Genomic DNA, 19,892 nt, shown 5'->3' on the forward strand with positions numbered 1-19,892 from the left:
AACTACAAGCTATTCATTTATTCACAGGAAGCTCTCAAACCATTTCAAAAGTTTTATTCACACTCTTGTCTAAAACAACTCCAGTGACAGCTATTGTCATTTTATAGTTTTCTTTTTTTGATTTGTGGTGTTGTACTTGGAAGATATTGTTACAGGACAGGTGACAATCATAAATTTTATCTCAGCTCATGTCCAAAAATGTTTTTTTCTTTTCTCACTCTCTGGCAAACAGCTCCAGGCAGGATCTGCCTAATTCACGTTGCATTCGTTGGTGTTTGTTGGGAAGTAGGCATATGATATCTAAGGGATGACACCTGGCCCCTCAAAACTTTAACAACCTGGAGGTGTAGACCAGGAAGTGGAGGAGGAGGGAAGCTTGAGAGCCCATAAGTGGAGCCCGAGTAGCTCCTTTATCAACTCGCTGATAGGAGACGACTGTGTATGTGTGTGTCAGAGCTGTTCAATGCTTTGCTTGTCTCTGCTTATCACCGCTAATTAAAACATTTGGATTCTTCTGGCTGGCTCTGGAGGAGTTGCTGTGTGTCTGAGCATGTGCGTGGGAGACATGAGAGCGGAGAGGAGTCAAAGGAAGGAAATGTTGCAGCTTGAAAGACTTCCTGTCCATCTATGGACAGAAGGGCTCAACACATACTCGCTATCAACAGCTGGCAGACATGCTGTTTCTGCAGAGACTTATTTAGAGACAGCTGTGGTTTCTGCATGTTCAGGCTAATATTCCAAAATGATTTTTATCTGTTTTATTATTTGTTACTCATCATATGTAATAGCACTTCATATCTAAATACATTAAACAATACATATATAATCTGTTCATAGAAACATAAATGCAACTGAGAGGTGCTGAGGGGCAAATCCATTTATGGTACTTGCTTTCTCACAAGCTTTACCTTTGCACTCCTACTTAACTCCCAGACCCTCATCCCTGAGCTATCTGTGTCTGTTCCTAATGGACACAGCACACACAAACACACACACACATACATGTAGAAACACACACAAACAATAAAGACTAGACCTACTTCCTTAAATATGGCCCTGCTCTTTATAAGATCTGGGTGGGCTCATCTCTGTATCCTTTCTAATCCTTGCCATGACCTATGTCCCCACTCATACAAACACAGCGGTGGGGTAACTACATTTCCTAACACACAAAATATCCCTGATAAAATGAAACAAAAAAAGAGAGCACATTTTCATAAAATGCCAAACATTGGTAAGAAAAACAAAACATGCCACCTTCTTCCCAAAAAGTTGATTCTGTTCATCTGGACGTAGCGATTCGAACAGAATCAAGTTTTTGGGATTGTCTTACCTGGATGATTGAGCATGCATCAAAACATCTCACTTTCTTACGTTGCTGCGTGATCACGTAACATAACGAATTTACCAGTATGCCAGAGGAACAATGAGGACTGATTATGTGGAATCTGCTCAAATTGTGCAGAAAGGTGTCATATCTAATTCCTTTTGAAACCACGAGGCCTGTGAGTGCTGATGTGGTTGCCCTATGATGGATGGGCCTTCCCCTGGGGTAGCTGATGTCTTTTGGCTTTACTGTAAATGTTTACATTCCTACTTGCACTGATGCTATCTGCTAATAGTTTCTGGGACAAGCCTGAGGAGTCCTCTGGGTGGGATTATTTGCTGTGTGTGTGTGTGTGTGTGTGTGTGTGTGTGTGTGTGTGTGTGTGTGTGTGTGTGTGTGTGTGTGTGTGTGTGTGTGTGTGAGAGTGTGTGTGTGTGTGTGTGTGTGTGTGTGTAAGAGAGAAAGAGAGAGGAAGAGAAAGACAGAGACCAGGTCAAAGGGAAGCAGATCTGTCTTTATACTTGGGGATTAACCATGACCCCTCTCTTTCCTGAGTCCTGGCCTGTGCCTCCTGGGGGGGGGGGCAGCGCATTAACAGCACCTCACTGCTGCTCCATTTTCTTCCCAAAGCAGAAAAAGACATTTGGGTGTCTCTGACAGTACAATCAACAACTGGCACACTCGTGAGAGGGCAGCCTCTCCCAGTCTCAGTGTGGCGTGAGCTCTAAATCCGTTCATTTCACCGAGAAGTCTCGGTGCCAACAGCCGTTATGTGACCGTGGTATTGTTAAATCAACAAGGCCCTTAAGAAAATAATTCCTATTGCAATAGGCGCATCGGAAATGCATGCATAATTGCTGCTCAGGGGCCTTGTGAGAATGCTCTGTCAATAGTTCTGTATCTTAAAAACGCAGCCTAGCATGGATTATGTGAGGACTGCCATTCCTGTGTTGCACACTACAGAGGCAGCCCCACCCTCAAGGCATTCCTCTGCAACATAAAAGACAGCAGGTAATTACCTGTTTCCACTGCCATTATTAAGTGTTATTTAAATCTGCTATTAATACTCTGTTAAGTTGTGGGAGCTGGTGCGAGTGATTGTTCAAAGAGGCGGACAAACACGTTCTTCTGCACCGCTGTCTGGTCGTCTCTTCCCTTTCTTTCACTCTCTCTCTGCCGTCTCCGGACGTGCTCGCGAGGAGACACAAAAACAAAGCACAACTCAAAATGTTTATATACTTAAGCATCGCATTTAGAGTAATGTTTCATAGCTCAGTGGACTACTGGCTGGAGCACATTCCCGGGCACAAATGCTCTTAAAGAAGTGATAAAGGATGTGACCTTAGAGTGATTCACTGCAGTGATAATAAAGAACGGATAAGAGCTGTTGTTTCCGGTTTTGTACCTGGAACAAGTTTGAATTTCTTATCCACAGAACATCTGACCTACCCAGAAAACGGTGGCAAGCACTTCTAAACAATTGTTGAACTTTGGTGATAATAGTGAAGCTGGTACGATGGTTACGAATCAAGGAGCTATCAGATAATGACAAAGGAGTGCCGAGATAGTTTTTTTTTTAACTCCCCAGTGTATAATTTTAGAAGTGGAGCAGTAAAAGGAGTCATTAATGTAATGAGTTGTGTTTTACAGATGCCATAATGACAGTTATGAAGCTCAATAGCTGACGGTGATCAAAAAATTCTTAATTTGATGCTACCTGTTGGGTAAACTCATGGGTGTCAATTGCACATTCTGTCAATGACGGTGTTTAAAGTGATACTGAGTAAGCGATGCCTATGTTATGGTTATCTTAGTAAAGCATGTACTAATTGCTACTTAGGCCACAATCGTCTGGAATGGGGGTTAAAATCCTTGCAGAGATCTCTATATTTACTCCATCAGATAATTTAAAAGAAATAACCGTGCAGTGTAACCAGCTGCTTTTCCAGTGATTATCTTATCCCACAGATGAACTTCAACTCTTCCCTCTTGAACTGCTGACAAGTCTCTACCATGTAAGTGCACTGGGTTCCTCGGTATCTTAGCCAGATCTAGCCCTTGCTCATCTCATCCAGTTTCAGTATTGTATTACAATTATGAGATCTAGGATGCTTGCATTGGATAACCAATGTGATGTTACCAATGGCTGCCATCATATACCTCTGTATAGATCTGTTTAGATCAGAATATGCATATATTCAGTCAACAGGAGTCTTGTTCTGCCAAAGGTTTTCTTTGTTTTTTCTATTAAACGGGAGTTTTACCTTCCCACTGTCACCTTGTGTTTTCTCATAGGGGATCATCAGACTGTTGGGGTTTTTGCTCTAATAATTTATGGTCTTTAACTCGCAGCATTAAGGGCTTTGAGGTGTCTGTTGTTGTGAATTGGTGCTACATAAACAAATGAACTGAAAAGCCTCTCCAGAGCAGAACAAGGACTACCGACACCAGCTGCCAACACCAACTGCAGAGTCGACACCAGATCCTCTCTGAAGAAACAGATGAATGACATGGAAGAGCTCCTCGATAGCACACAGGCTGGTAGGAAAAACACAAGATAGCGAGGGCTCGGGGTAGCTGGTTAATAATAAGTGAACACTCAAAATAAGAGCAGTGGGATTGTCCTTTAGGAAATCATTGCATTTTATGTGAAAAATGCTAAAATGAGACGCCAGTTGCGCCACTCAAGCAAGGCTTTGTGTTTAAAACACTGATGTATGTTGCTATAATAGACTGTATATAAAAATGGGAATCAGCTACAGTAGTAGTTTAAGTATTATTAATATGCTCAGGGTAAGATTTTTGCATGGGTCACTACACACATTCAGACACCTGGAAATTAATTCACATAAAAACTACTAATTAACATATTACTAGAAATTAACTTAATGTACTACATTGTTTGCAGTAAAAGCCTTAAAATGCTCCAAAAGTATCACAAAGACTGTGAGCAGCTTCAGTTGTAGATCTCCAAATCCAGTTAAAGCATCCACAATCCTGATGCCATTTAGCATTACCACAGCTACTGTCACAGATGACACTTCCTATGTTAAGTGCAAATCTGCTGAAATAAGTGCCAGCAGCAGAAGCAGCATTGCAGTGCAATAATAATAACACAGAATTATATCCAGGGACACGGTATTAGTCAACTGTGAGCACAAAACTAGCCTAGGTAAGTGTTTTCTCTGGGAATTTGAAGTAAAAAGTATGAAATAACCGTACAACACTTTAGTTTAACAATAACTAAATAATAAATCAACTGAACCTTGCAACTCTTCAGGAGCTGCACAATATTGTCATAAAACCGAAAAATATTTTCTACCTTGCATCTTGTATCTTGGGTTACGTTTTTTAACCAGCTGCTTAAAGCTCTGGTTTTCCATGGTGTAACCATTACCAGTAATTTTGTCCTTTTTCATAGCCTGGTCATTCTCAGCCCTGTTTTTTGATGAAACATATTTGTTTTGTCCACCTTTAGCAGGAGATTTTTTTTCCTATGCTTTTCAGAATTCTGTGCTTTGTTAGAATTTGCTGAAGCAGCTTCCTTTTTGGGTAATAAATCATTAATGGTGGTGACATACGGCTCCTGCTCTCAGACATGCCTGGGCTTATCTCAGTGTTGCGTGCACTAGGACATGGCAGTACAATACCAATGATATCATGACATGGCATTTTTATACCACATAAAAATTTATGCTGGTATTGTTGTTATGATATGGCACCGAGCTAAATCCATGCTCGGAATTATGTTCACCATGGTGATGCAGTGGTTAGCACGCTCACACCTTTTTGCATGTTTGCATGTTCTCCCTGTGCCTGCATGGCTTTCCTCTTGGCACGATTCAAAGACAAGCATCTTAGGTTACAGATTAAATATGGTGAAATGCAGCTCAGGCAGTCCATTTCCATGAAAAAACAAACAAACAAACGATATTTTGATAATTACTACAGTGCATGGATGTAATCTCACCAAATACAGAACCACTGAACTGACCTGATAAAACTAGTAAGGGCCAAGGTCAATCCAGTAATTGAAGTCCATTCTGAGGGGACATGAACATTGGCATTTTATTTCCATTGGTGATCTTTTCCATTGTTTTTTTTTTTTTTTAAGTTAATCGGGTGCAAATAACATTACCAGGTTGACCCAACACTGACCTAACCTTCTTAATATAGTATATCATTTACATGCTGCTTTTACAATGCAAATAGAGATGGTGCATGTGTTTACTTTTAGCTTTGCAATCATATAGGGCAGTTTACATATTGTGGATAAACCCCTGACTGGTTCTCTAACCTCTGTGATGTCTGACTGCTTGTGCTCTTTTTTTCCCTTTTTTTTTTAGGGGGGGCACCTTGAACTTTGTTGTATGAATGGTAGGTACAGCTCCCAGCAGCTCAGCAGTGTCTTTGATGGAGACAATGTCATAATGTAAAGTAAGGTAAATTGACCTTTTAGCTGAAGCTCACCTGTGAATGAGTTTTAACTGGTGTTAAAACCTTAAACTTATCCTTTGTCGCAGTCTCCTTTCACCGTGCCTGTTTTGTTGTCTGTGGGTGGAAATTTACACGAGTGTGATGCATCACAGAATAGGTGCAGGAAAAGAAAAACTCTTATCTTGTCACGGTAGAAAGCTCTGACTAGACCAACTATTTACCAGCACAATGTGAATAATCAGAGCACATAGAAAGTGGCGTACCGTGGCGCAACAGTGTTACACCCTGTGAATTATGGTTAGACATCGAAAAGAAGATGTGTTTTTCCTCCCACCCTGAAACCTGCTGCGCACAGTGCCAACCACTTACTGTAGTCTGAAGTGCTGTTTTGATACAAGAGATAGATGGGTTTGGGCTGGAGCCAGAGTGCAGCAAAAGGTGATCATCTCTGCCAAAGCTGCCTGCATTGGGAAAAGGGAAGCTGAAGCACTGTTACATCCCAGTTCTTTGATGTCTCTTTAATGTTGTAGTACTGTAATGATAATATTGTTTGGGATTATAAAGACAGGACACTGTGGTGCTTTTTAGACCTTGCAAACCTTTTGTAACCCTGCAGTGTCAAGGGGATCAGTAAACATGTTACATAAACTGTATCTTTTTTAAATATTATTCCTGGGGGAAGATAAATTATTTTATCTGACCATCCTTTCTCCACCATCTGCAAGCTCCTTTGATAAAACACAGGCCTAGATGTTAACTCCCTCTGGATGGTAAATGCAATCAGTTAAAAACCAAACTAAAATGCTGGTCCCCTTGTATAGGAATTACATTTTTTCCTATGGCGTCTGATCACTGTGCCGTTCCTTGAGAGTGATGATGAGGGTGTAGTCTTTTCAGTAAAGCATGATTAATGTGCACTGTCTTGTGCAGCCTGGCTCCATGGTGCAACATCTCCACGGTCTATTAACCATCTCTGACTAGTGCAGCACATAGTAGAGAGCACACCTATGCAGAAGGATTAAGAAACCCCCCCCACAATTTTTGTATAAAACAACAGCAAAGATTCTTCTTCCTAATATCACGTAAAGGTTTGTGCAATGCTGAAATGTTAGAGGAGGAAGTCAGCCAACTAGATGAACACCCATTTCCAAACAGACACTTTAAAAGCATAAACTCTATCCGTGTGAGATACAGAATGTTAGAAGTACATTCGTGTGAAGAAGCCTTATTGCTTTCTAATCTGTTGCTTTAGTACCGTGCAAAAGAAGAATGTCTTCTTGCAGGTGTTAATGTTAAGTTTCACGATCAATAAAGGTGTCCCATAAATAAAATAAATGCCCACTAAAAGTGTCAGAGGCCTCGGTCAAGCTTCTCACACATCAAGATAAGCTACTTTCTCTTGTTGGGTTTGTATAACTTCCAGATTCCTTTCTGCTCCGTCTGGTCGCTCACAATGAGCTGTTGCTGGCAGTCATGGGGGAAGAAGAAAAAAACAACATATATATCATCCTATGAACTTGTGAGAAACCCAGTCAGCACTTCATTTTAAGACACTGCAGAGATGACCCCATCAAATTTCTAAATTGCATTTAAGATATTGTGCACCATCTGACACCGTAGTATAGGTATGAGGTTAAATATGACAACAGAACCTACATTATTTATATTTTATTTTCATCCATATCCTTATATAGATATTAAAAAACACAGTTCTTATATTTATCACTGTTGTGACCTTGATTTGATTATAAAAACCCCGAATAAAAATCTTGATATAAAAACATGGAGTATTTGAGATGGTGCATCATGGAGAAAGGGGTGATCTACAAATCTGTTGCAAACATATTGTTTTTTTTTATGAACAGAAAGAAGAACTCAGAGTAAAGAAAACTTTTAGGGTCGTGAGAGAAATAATTTCTCCTATATTATTTGAATAAGTTCAAACTTTCATGATGATTTCCACCGTCAACACAATGAAAATGATTTGCTTTGTTGTATTTCTTTTCTTTTCTTTTATTAATCCCACAAGAAAAGGTTGAAATATAACATTGTAGTTAATAATATATATTTTTTTTACTTTTGAAAGTTTTGAAATATAATTCATAAAATCACTTTTTAAAAAGTTAAAAGAAATATTTAAAAGTCATGATCCTGGCCAAAGATATACCTGTCACATAAGAGGTTTGAAGAAATCAGTAGTATTTCCCTTTAAAATGTTTTTTTTTCTAACTTGCAAATAGTTACACAATATGAAACTGACAAAATATTAAACTACATTACTTATTCCGATTTAAAAATGGAGGATTTTCTGTATAAAATGTCCAATTACATCGTAAAATCCATCGAGTCAGCAGAAACCTCCTAAAGAGCAGAACGCTTGCATTTGAAGCGACACTTGTTGAAAACAGTTCTGCTTCTTTGCTTCGGAGCCTCAAAGCATCCCTCCACAAAACATGTCCATGTTCCAGGGTTGGTGGTAGTAGTAGTGCAGGTACGGGTAGTACTGATAGCCCCGGTACAGTGGCACAGTCATGGGGATATGTACTCCAATCCCCTGGTGGTATTGCTTTTGATCGTCCCGCACCAGAACTTTTACAGCCACTTTCTTTGGGGAGCTGCATACGACCATTTCGGTCGCCATCTGGCGACGTTTGGTTTTATATCTCCGGTTCTGGAACCAGATTTTCACCTGGGTCTCTGTAAGCTTCAAGGCTCCTGCCAGATCGGCCCGTTCGGGACCAGAAAGGTACCTTTGAGTGCTAAAACGGCGCTCCAGCTCGTGGACTTGAGCGTGAGAGAAGGCCGACCTGGTGCGCTTCTTTGCACTGGGCCTGCACTGCTGCGCGTCCGGCGAACAGCTGGAGGTCTCCCCGCCGCGGTTACATCCCTCCTCCTCTGCACTCTCGCACTGCAGTCTTTTCTGCTGTTCGCCCTGCTCCTCACACTGCTCCTGGTCATCTGCAGCGACTGAAATAAAATATAAATCCGTGAACACAAGTAAATGTGCTGCTTCTGTACGTCAGGGTGATAAAGCACAAGGCCCCTGTTTTTTGCTGATAGGTCATTCCAACAAGGTGCTGATGCTGGCCAATATGACAGTTTTCTATTGTATTTCTGTCATGATATTAAAGTTAAGGGATGTACCTGAATAAATACTTTGAACAAGTTTAAACAAATCCCACAGATTTCCACGACGCAGCGTTATAGTTTTTATTTTCCCACAAGCGATGTGCTCTTTACGCACAAAAAAGTCACATGGGGCATGAATAAATAGATACAAATTCTTGAGACAGTAATAATTACACTGTAGTTAGTTAAATTACACATCGATGTATTTTTATGGGGGAAATAATACACAGTTCTTCAATTTAAACACACGGTAACGGGATTTTTTTCTATTGTGAAAACGGTTTCTTACGCAAAATAAATAACTCGATAAAGTGATTATGGCGTGAAACACATTCGAGTTTTGTGATGAATGTTTATGTTCCTTCAACATGATGCTTTGTGCAATATAATTTAGATGAGAACGCCTACACACCAGTTTAAGATTTTTTTCCCGATACTCTTTACAGATGTTAAAAAAAACCCACCTTCTATGAGCTCTGACTCTTCTCCTGTGTCCTCCTCTGTAGAAACCTCCGATTGGGCGCTTATAACGCGGGGATGTGTGGGAAGTGTCTCCGGGTAGACCTGGTTGCCATCCCTGCCACCATAGCCGGTGCGTGTGTTGTTCGCCTTTGTTTCGCAGAACTCCCCCGCGGTTCCCGGCTTGCCGTTGGCATCGAGTCCGGTGAGGATGTCTTTGATGGAAAAGGATGAAAAACTTAATGTCATAATTCAGATAAGAGCACGGGTATTTCCTCACTCTCGCGCGCGATTTCTTGGGAGGCATCAAGAAATCCGCCACTGGAAAGCAAAAACAAGCCCTCACTACTGATTCGCTCTTTTGCGCGTTGTAATTTAATTGCGGCGAACAGTCTAATGTGCTAATGAGCAGCCTATATCAGGATCTGTCAAGACTGTCAAGCAGTATTTCAACTGCAGCTCCAGTTAAGTTGTGATAGGATGTTATCTGTGCCTGCTGGTCCCTCCTTCGCACCGCCCAGCTTTAACGCTGGCCTCTTTGCTCAGTGTCAGTGAAGGACGAAGGACATTGATTCCCAAAGCTACATGGTTTTATTTTCTTTAGCTCTCGGTATTAGTACTGTGATTTTTAAAAAAAAAAAAAAAAGTAAAATCAATCTAGTTTAATCTGTAAGAGCCAAAGAAAATAAGTAGAACCTTCTGGTTATTCTTAACATGCTATCTGATACTAAACATGAATCAGACCCATTGGAAAATGTTTTCAGTTATTTTTACGCACAGAGCTGCTTTGTTTGCTTAACAGCTTCTTCTTCTCCTCTTCTTTCTCTTCTTCTTCTTCTTCTTCTTCTTCTTTAGGCTGCTTCCTTTAGGTTTACCAACTATCAGATGTCATGTACATGTGTGAAAACCCAACGGTTTACGTTCACTAAGCGTGCGTAAAAATGCTGCTCAGTTCTGGTTTTCACCTGTGAGTTTGGTTTTAAAGCATTTCACAATGCAGGAATTTGCATTTAAAAACCATAAATAACTCTTTTGAAAATTCAAGTTTACTTTCCACTTGAGTCTAAACTAATCCAAAAAGGACTAGTTTGATTTTTAAAAAAATCTTCCATCTATCCATTCATCCATTCATCCATCCATTCGCTACCGCTTATCCTTTTCAGGGTCGCGGAGGGGGGGGGGGCTGGAGCCAATCCCAGCTGTCATAGGGCGAGAGGGTACACCCTGGACAGGTCGCCAGTCTGTCGCAGGGCTTCTTCCATCTATTATTTAGTTTTAATTAAACTAAATGTCCATTTTTTATCATTGTGAATTATGTGACTGGTAAAATTGTGCACAATTTGAATCCTAAAGACCTGCATGTTTAAATATTTTATAATAAAACACATCTTAAGTCCAGTGTGAAGATGGACGTCTGCTGGTTCTGCCTTGTTGCTCGAACAGGTGTCTAGCGCCGCCATGTGGACAGGATTCTTGGTCTTCGCAGTTACACGTGAGTGAAAATAAAAGAGGACAGCTACGCACATGCACATACGCACTCCCATAAAGACCAGGATTACACAATCTACCTTTCAGGTGAGGAGATGTACTGACAGATGCGGCGAGCTGCTTCCTCCATGTTTTTTGTTTCTAGTAATTGCAGTAAAATCTCCCTTTGTACCTCAAAGCCAGATCACCCTCCAGGGTGTTTTTAAGTGCCTGGGAGGGATAAATTTAAATTTTAGCGCAGTTTCCTGTGTCCAAACCACAACATGTCAGTTTCAAAATAGAACATCTGAATCCTGCAAATCAGCTTCGGAATGCAGTTTATTATTCATTTTGCAAAAACGGTTTGAAATCAATGGCGTCATGTTGATTATAATTATGGAGTCTCACACGTCATTACACGTGTCTAAATAAAACCTCGACCCTACTTGCCTTTGTCCAGTGAGGAGCGTTAAGCGTGAAATTCTGCAAGTGCATATGTTCTACCAAAAGAGATATTTTTGATGAGATTTGGTTTGTGAGGAAAGATTTAGTTTACTGTTGTGCTCACACAGAAAGAGTATAAAGTTTGAACTTTTGTGGACTTGTGATCAACTGGCTTTTTCAGTCAAAACCTTTTCTTTTTTTCTTTTTTCTTTTTTAATATTTAATACTATATCAGATAAAAGCCAATCAAGTCACGCGGAATTTTGACGACTTATTATTGTTTTACGCTAAACCGAATATTAACGTTCCAGTATTCTTGGTTCCAGTATACTTGGTAATAGTGCTGTAGACATGAAAACATGTCCTAGCACAGCTGACAGGGTGCAGCCAGAATGAAACCCAATGATAGAGCTTTTATTCCCGCTTTCTTTCCTTCTCTATATTTGGGCCTCGGTTCTATTGTGAGCTCCTTGCGTGTCTGCCTCTAGACACTTTGTTTTAGGAAACTCCACGCCTATACAGCGCAGCGATGAGCCGCTGAGCTGCTATCTTTGGAAGCAGAAGATAGCGATCGCGGCAGTGTCTGTCAGAGAACCCGTGGCCAAGCCGCGTCCTCAGGCATCGCCGTCCTGTCGCCAGCTCTATTTACACTAGTGACTCTGCAGCACTTAGAGCTGACACCAGGTATGTCCTACCGGCAGTGCAGTAGCCGAGGGAAGTGGCCAGTGAAGCTATCAAGGGAGACAAACACGCTGTTTACTTTGCCATTTATCTCCATTAATAGCGTCAGGGTATTCGGCGTGCCTGGTGGGTAAAGGCTTTGCTTAAGTCCATCGCTAAACAACGAAGTGTGTGTGTGTGTGTGTGTGTGTGTGTGTGTGTGTGTGTGTGTGTGTGTGTGTGTGTGTGTGTGTGTGTGTGTGTGTGTGTGTGTGTGTTAGAGAGAGTTGAAGAAAGAGTATATATGTGGTCTGGGTTTGCCTCACTGTGAGTGAGTGCAGATCAGTATTTATTATGTAATTATGACATTATTGTAATTATAAATGTGACACAGCTTTAGGTAATCTATTATTATTATTATTATTATTATTATTATTATTATTATTATTATTATTATTATTATTATTATTATTATTATTATTTAGCAAAAGAAGAGGAGTCGTAAGAGTATTTATCATCCAATGTTCTTCTCGTTTTTATGCTCTGTGGGTCCGGGGATGCTGGCCGTCTGGTTAATGTCCATCTCTGAATCCTGACCGGACATTAGCTCGCCTTTAAATTCTCTCTGTTTCTGGTTCTTGTCTCAAGCCGAAGTCTAGCGCAAGCTTTCTCACACAAGAAAAAAAACGTTTTCTTGGCTTGAGAAAAGATTTCAGACGATAAGAAATGTTGGAATAGACCTCAGTCAACATCATTAAAAAAAAAAGAAGAAAAAGAACAGATACACGCACAGATTCACACACAAAGCACACTCCACTTCAATCAGTCGTGCCATGACAGTTATTATGCTCTTTAATTCCACGATCGCTGATAACTTGCATCGTTTTGTGGTTTTTAACTCGAGCCTAGAAACAGCCTTATTTGAGCGCCTCTTTTTTTAAATCAGTTCATTGGCTTTCAGTGTCACTCACTTAGTTTTAGAGTGAAAAAACAAAGCCTTAAGGTTAAACCCAAGTCACACAAATTTTAAAAAAGAGGGGGGAGATCTTAATAGAAATAATACTAAATTGTCCTGCATTTGTGATCCATGTTAATTTCTTGCAACTTTATGCATCCAAATAAAATTCATGAAAGACTTCACTTTCTTAATGAAATCTATAGGTCTTTGCGTAACCGAAAATTTACACGGGATTTTCCTTTATTTTTTAAGCACAATACATCAGTTTTGAACCATTACGGATAGTTTTGGCTAATCCGTCAAACATAACACAACAACTTTACTAAGTTTTCTAAACACGTGGCTCAGAGGGGGAAAAATTATTATAATTATAATAGTCAATTTTTCTTCATATGCCTGTGGAGTTAGAACAAACTGACCCCTGCGCTCTGTAATGTGTTACGGAATTTGAAATTGTGGTTTTCACGGCATTAGTTGAAGATGTTTACATGCTCGAGTCTATCCATCAAGACAGGCTTCTGATTGTGCGCAAAGACCGCGCTACCATGCCCGGATGCCCTGCAGAGCTCCTTGGCAGGGTGTGACACTTGGTCCTTGGGGAGCCTGGCTTTGCGTCTGTCCGCTAATGTTCCCCAAATTCATATTCATGAAAGCATTGGCAGAGGCGTTGCTGGGCGGGAGAGAAGGGAAACTAGAATAAGTACAAGAGTAAGTGTTGCTATACACCGAGTTGTTATAGCTGTAGGCTGGATAGCCGTTGTAGCTGTACGGATTGGGAGCTCCGACTGTGTAAGGGGGATTATAGTTCTGAGATCCAGCGAGACAAGGCCTCCCGTCTCGGACGAGAACCGGCACAGCCACCCTCCTTGGAGGCGGTGGTGGGTGGTGATGGTGGTGATGATGACCCGCAATCTCCAGGGTCTTGTCCTGCCGCTGCCTCTTGCATTTGTACCTCCTGTTCTGGAACCAGATCTTGACCTGGGTAGAGGTGAGCTTAAGGGAGCTGGCCAGATGCTCTCTCTCCGGGGCGGACAGATAACGCTGCTGCTTGAAGCGCCGCTCCAACTCAAACACCTGAGCCTGGGAAAAGAGGACGCGAGGTTTCCGTCTGGTCCTCTGCTGCTTGGTGGCCGGCTTCTCCGAGTCTGGATCCTCACACTCACCCGGCATGACACCGCAGCTCTCTGCATGGAGAAACCATGTTCAATTACACATCAGAGCTAGCATCTTGATTATTTTCAAGTATATATTTATTACAAATTTAATTCTTATTCTTATTATTTATTGTACAAGTGTATTGGAAGTGGCCTAATTGAAAATTGCTAGTAAAATGTATTGAAAAATAAAATTAGGGAGGCATACTAATAATGACGTCATGTTATATACGAACATTAACTAAACGTGAATGTTGATACATTCAAATCAGATGAGGCTAAATATAGTTTCTGTCTTGTGTTTCTGGAAGTGTCTACGTCTTTTTAAATGCGTGACAATTTGGATCATCAGTTTAATATATTCAGCAAACATAAATTAGCAGCTTGCAAATGTAAACACTTTAATCTCTGCCAGTCTTACTCAGTTAGCTGGCAGCTAATGAATTGTATGAAATAATAATCTTTTTGTTGTTGTTGTTGTTCTTTGCCGTTCATTGTTTGGTCCTATTATGAAAATATATATTATGTATATTATTAACCAGGGGCCTATTTTCTTGTTGTCCGTGTTAGGCGATCAATTTATAATAATTTAAACAGAAATCGGAAAACGTTTCTCCAGAAACTGCTCATCAAATGTATCAATGTCAGATTTGATGAGCCTTTTTTTTTGTCTCGTAGGAAACTTTAATTCAGATTTTATGATTTGATTTTCTCCTTTGGCATTTTCGTCCATGTGCATTTTTATACAATTAACACCCTCAGAGTAACTCGCTTCAGTAGACTGTGTACTCACTGCCGTCATGCTCGTCCTGCTCTGTCTCCGGCCGGAGGTCTGCAGAGTGGGTTTGCCCCAGGTTGCCGAACACCTCCACGTGGATACCGGAGTCCGTCAGTCGGTCTTGCACATTCAGTGAGTTGAGGTACGCCATCCTCTCCTCGCTCTCCGACAGGCAGGAGCTGATGGGGCTTGGGGTGTCTCTGCCCGCCAGCATGCAGGAGGGCGGCGAGTGAGAACGGAAGGATTTGTTCGATAGAGCTCCAGGCTGTGAGAGCGCACCAGAGAGACCGAAGCAGGAGATCAGCTGTAGCTGGTGCTGCTGAGACTGTTGTTGGAGCTCTAACTTCAGAATGTCCTTCACGGAAAAAGGCGTGGAGGACGAACCTATGACCGGACTAGGAATCATTATTACCACCAAGAAAGAGATGGCAAAATATACCGATCAGCAGTCCAAGAACGGGACCGATTCGCCTCCGGACGCGCAAAAGAAGAAAATTAGGCGTGCGTAAACCAGAGGAACGGCCGCGCTCTGTTGTTTTTGCATACACACCGAAGACAACTGATTTTCTCTCAGCTGTGACATCCCTCTTAGTTGCATATGCGTCTGTGGCTGGATGGGTGAGAGAGAAAGAGAAAGATCGATACCGTTTGGTTGGCTGAATTCAGTTATCTAGCGAGAGAGGGTCAGCCAAGATGCTGTCCTCTCCCTCTCAGTGACGTCCTGAAGCGGGGGAGGGATTGGTAGGGTCTCCCTCTCTCTCTCTCTCTCTCTCTCCCTCTCTCTCTCGCACTCTTCCTCCCCCTTTCCCTCTCTGTTCTATTTAGGTGTAGCCTACATATGTCAGGAAGTTATCCCTAATTTATGAAATAATATTGATGCCATCGACTGCAGTGAAACTGGGAAATATTTTGAAAGGTAAGGAACTTCTTAATTCATGCTTTAAATGTTTCTGTATCAACGCTGTCACACAATTGTAATAATTAGGCAAAGCATATTATGTTGTGTAGTTTAATGCAAATAGCCCACAAAAATACTTAACTTGGCGGAACCAATATTTATTTATTCGATTATTTATGTATTATTTTTAAAGAATTTCACTTATTTCTTGGACGATCCCTCAACATCGCAGATTTGGCGATTTTTAAGATTAGGCCTATCTTTTTTTCCCCTCTCGGCAATTCCTTGATAATATCATATAACGAGAGAGTGGGAAATGAGATGAATCCGGCAACCGTGAGAGGCATAAAGAATGCTCAGTGCTAAATTGTTGTCTGTGAATTATTTATGGCTTATTTATTTGTGGAAGTTTTAGGATGATTTGGCCACGAAAATGTGGCCACAATAATAGTTCCTCTTGACACTGGTAAAAGGAAAGCAAAAACCTTTTTTGAATAAATAAATAAATGATCAGCTTCAAGCGCTACAAGGAAAGAAAATAATAATTATTATATTAACAATTATATTATATTGTATATTAATAGGTAAATTAATGAGCTTTCATTTTAATTTACCTTTGTGCTTAAGGGATAAACGTGCTGAAACGAGACACCTCTCTTCTGGTCGACTATCTTTGGCCAGGTCCAGGCGCCAGGGTTTGAGGACCCATTGCTCTCAAACCGTGTGGAAAGAAAAGAAGAGCATGTCCACATAATCTCATCCGCTCACCATCAACAAGGCGCTGTTTAGAAATGGATAGCGTCACCCCCTCCCATGGAGATACACGTCTATTCAAAAAAGGCCGGTTTAAGTGGAGTAGTTTAAGTCAAGAGCTGAACTGAGTCTGAAAAAAAGAAAAGCTTTTAGGCCACAGTAACTCTCTGTGCACTCTGAAAAAATATAGTGGTCACTTAGTGCTGCTTGGACGCAAATTTAAACATTAAATAATTTATCAAGATTTACTAATAAGGAAAAGTAATTTCCACACAGTGGAAGTTTGCGCGAGTTAGGTGGAATTTACGTGATAGAAGCTCGTAAAGCAACCCAAAGGGCAGTAAATCTGGTCATTTTGTTTCCCAAATATTTACTCATTCCTTTTTAATGAGTGCAATAATTTAAAAATACCAAACATAGACATAAATGAGTAATAGCTGTGTGTGTGTGTGTGTGTGTGTGTGGGGGGGGGGGGTTGCTTTGTTTTGTTTTGTTTAAAGTGTTTAGGAGAAAATTATTAATACCCCAAAAGAGATTACGCGGTTAAAACAATTACTTACACGGGTCCGAGCAGAGTCACCACGCTTTCGACCTAGAGTGCACAGGGCCTCTAAAGCCCCCCACTGACCATCATCACGGGCTTCGCGTGCCACCGGCAGTCCAAAAGTGGCCAAGTAAAGACTCGTGTTTACGGAGCGGAAGAGTCTGTTTCCTGCCTTTAACAAAACCCAGACTCCCAGAGAGTGTCAAGGAGCGACTCGTTGGTGAATGCGACTCCCCAATACATCATCTTCATTTCTGAATCGTCTTGATAGCCTCGGTAAGGTCGAGTCCACAGCAGAGGTCAGAGCGGATACAGGCTGCAGAGGCCTAAGCCTTAAAAAAAATTAAATGGATTTTGAAAAATAACTTTAAAAAAAAACCCCCGATCAGCTTTCTGCCTCCGTGGGAGTCAAATTTCAGTCACTCCGCACAATTCACTTTCTGGTGAGTTCTTCAAAGTTAGTGTTTTGCCAAGCAGCGCTTAACGTGTCTCTTCTTGTTTCCCTCCTTATCTCCATATTTCTGGCAGTCTAACGTATACTGAAGCAGGGCAGGGGCAGGTGTACAGTACACCACTGAGATACAGGGTGCACAGAGCACAGACCAGACGTTTGAAGAAATAACAACATTTATCATCGCTGCTTCTGGGTTTTGTGTCTGACTGGTTGATGCAAACAGCTGTTTATTTATGAGAGAATGAAGGTTTGATATTATGACTTGACAGAGTTGTGTAGAAGAGCACTTACAATCCTTTTACAATGGAGGTGATTATTAACAGGCTCTACCAACAGCCTGTATGTGTGATGAGGAACTCAAGTGTGACTATCCATTTGTCTTAAAGTGCTCTTAATCAGCCAATAACAACAATAGATTGCTACTTTAGGAAAACAGATTAGCTCAAGTGCGTTTTCCCCAATGTCCAACAAGTCCAACAGGATTATTTAACTGGGTGTGACGCTTTCCCCATCATCTTGCATATAGGGCATGCAATATGTAAATAATGAGGCTGTGCATTACAGAAAAAAAAAACTTGAAAAGATTGTGAGAGCAGATACAGGGTGTGTCCGCCTCATGTAGCTCATAATTAACTTTCCGTTTTCCTTTAATTTCATGGTCAACAGAAAGAATGGCAGTGGACCAAACTGTTGTGTGGCAGTAATGTCTCAGTTCTTCTGGGTCCCGGAAGGTGAGTCTTATCAGCAACCCATGTGGTGGTGTCAGTAGCCAGGACCCAGACTGTGCTATTGTGCCGCTGCCTGGAACCGAGTGACGGATGACAGCACCTTCTCATTGGAGGAAATGAGGAGGCCAAAGGCGAGCCCGCGTCGGGCCAGATTTTTCAGCAAAAACCCTGTTCTCACCCACTTACTTTGGACTCTGATAGAGCCATATAGTCCACAAAGGCAGGCCTATGATAATAGTTAACACTCCCTCAGGGCTCATTGTGTTAACCAGGTTAGGAAAAAAGATACCCTAATTAGCTGTCTTGTTTGAAAGACAGTGAGAGGGTGATTTGTTTGAGAGCTGACACCTTGTTCTGTGTATCACAGTTCTAACTTAGAGACCATGAAAAGAGGAAGTGAGGTCAGGCCAGTCTGGATCCCCTGCCCTTTGCCCTCCCTTGGGCCTCATAAATTAGGCTGCTGTAATTCCCTCCCAGACGGCCTTGCCCCAGCAGGTGTGTGTTTGTATATATGAGTGCGAACAGAGGGGGATGTAAGGGTTGTAATATCTATGATCTACGGTGTTGGGAATGTAGTTTGGGAGGAAACAAGCAACCTAAATATGCTTATCCTCTCTGCTGCCATGCAGTCAATGTAGATAAAGACAGTGCGGGGAGGCAGGCTTTCAAATGAGAGGATGTAGGTTCCTCTAGTTGCTTATATACGCTGTCCCACTTGGCTAGAGCTGGTGAAAATTTTTTTTAAAAATTATCAAAAGGTTGAATCAAGTTCAGCTTGCTGCTGGAGGAACTCTCTCTAACTTGCTGAATCAGTAACAGCTCTCTTGGGAAGGACAATGTTACCATAAAATAAAAGTATGCGTGCATCCTGGCTTCCAGAGGTAAACATCCTTGAGAGAAAATATTAGCATCTGTCCAGCAACCGCGGTGGTATTTCTATCAAAGTGACAGACTGTTTTGGCAAATATCTGACTAGTTATCAATAAAGTCCCATTTTTGTAAATACTAACTGTATAAAATATCTAACAATGCAGCTTCAGCACGCAGCGGGTTTTGGCAATGCTGATGCTCAGATTAACCATTAGGATCAAAGCTGACCAGGCCTTCAATCAGACAGCTTTGCTACAAGCTCCAGCGCTGGCAGGCATTCATCCTCATATATGAAGATACAGAGTCCCAGATCTGTAGCTGACCCTGAACTTTGACCTCCTAGCAAAAGGGAGAATTGGTCTCCCCATCTGGATTCAAAATATACAACATAATTAGAAGTCATGAAAGATAAAGTTTGTTTCCTTTGTCACTTATCATAATTGTGTCTCTTTACCTAATCCAGACAAAAAAGCAAGTACTTTGGGTTAAAAAAAAATTAAAAAAACATCTTCCACTTCCTGTCTTTGTGTCTTAGCGTGCATATTTGTATAAAGCCAAAGTGCCCGAGTTGGTAAAAAGACAAAATCAATCAAGTGGAACAACACAACGTAGACCTTGTGTTTGAGGTTCCACCCAGCTTGAAGGCCACATCAGCGAAAAACAATGAGACACAACCATTTTTAATATTCCTTCAAAGTCCAAATGCAGTCCTGTTAAAAAGTACACCCAATGATTCAGTAGCTACCTTTAGAAGCAGTAACTCGAAGTTATAATTTTCTGTTTAACTTTATCAGTCTCTCACATCGCTAAGAAGGAATTTTGGCCTACTCTT

General features: G+C 41.2%; 2 protein-coding genes across 3 annotated transcripts; both read right to left on the reverse strand.

Annotated features, from left to right (window-relative positions):
- Positions 1-7,512: 7,512 nt before the first annotated feature.
- nkx3.3 (NK3 homeobox 3) lies at positions 7,513-10,471 on the reverse strand. The gene is made up of 2 exons (XM_085296872.1): positions 9,358-10,471; positions 7,513-8,731 (listed from the first exon to the last, which is right to left on the reverse strand). Exons 1-2 carry the CDS (start codon positions 9,599-9,601, stop codon positions 8,196-8,198), a joined length of 780 nt encoding a protein of 259 aa, XP_085152998.1. The 5' UTR covers positions 9,602-10,471; the 3' UTR covers positions 7,513-8,195.
- On the reverse strand, positions 9,522-15,509 carry nkx2-3 (NK2 homeobox 3). 2 transcript variants are annotated; one of them, XR_014894838.1, is made up of 3 exons: positions 14,829-15,509; positions 13,370-14,065; positions 9,522-9,567 (listed from the first exon to the last, which is right to left on the reverse strand). XR_014894838.1 is itself a non-coding variant. In XM_085296871.1 (2 exons), exons 1-2 carry the CDS (start codon positions 15,217-15,219, stop codon positions 13,422-13,424), a joined length of 1,035 nt encoding a protein of 344 aa, XP_085152997.1. In that variant the 5' UTR covers positions 15,220-15,509; the 3' UTR covers positions 12,430-13,421. The 2 variants fall into 2 exon arrangements, 1 of the variants encoding a protein (XP_085152997.1); XM_085296871.1 differs by lacking the exon at positions 9,522-9,567 and having other exon boundaries at positions 12,430-14,065.
- Positions 15,510-19,892: the final 4,383 nt, after the last annotated feature.

The sequence above is a fragment of the Mchenga conophoros genome, linkage group LG13, assembly GCF_057382185.1.
Source record: "Mchenga conophoros isolate Kocher_MC1m ecotype Shallow Benthic linkage group LG13, M_conophoros_male_GT1.1, whole genome shotgun sequence".
In the NCBI taxonomy this organism is placed as follows: domain Eukaryota; kingdom Metazoa; phylum Chordata; class Actinopteri; order Cichliformes; family Cichlidae; genus Mchenga; species Mchenga conophoros.

Coding starts and splice junctions, on each gene's coding strand:
- nkx3.3 (XM_085296872.1), bottom strand. CDS start 9,601: ATGACATTAAGTTTTTCATCCTTTTCCATCAAAGACATCCTCACCGGA. Junction 8,732..9,357: donor AGAGTCAGAGCTCATAGAAG/GTGGGTTTTTTT, acceptor ATTTTATTTCAG/TCGCTGCAGATGACCAGGAG.
- nkx2-3 (XM_085296871.1), bottom strand. CDS start 15,219: ATGATTCCTAGTCCGGTCATAGGTTCGTCCTCCACGCCTTTTTCCGTG. Junction 14,066..14,828: donor GCAGGACGAGCATGACGGCA/GTGAGTACACAG, acceptor TTCTCCATGCAG/AGAGCTGCGGTGTCATGCCG.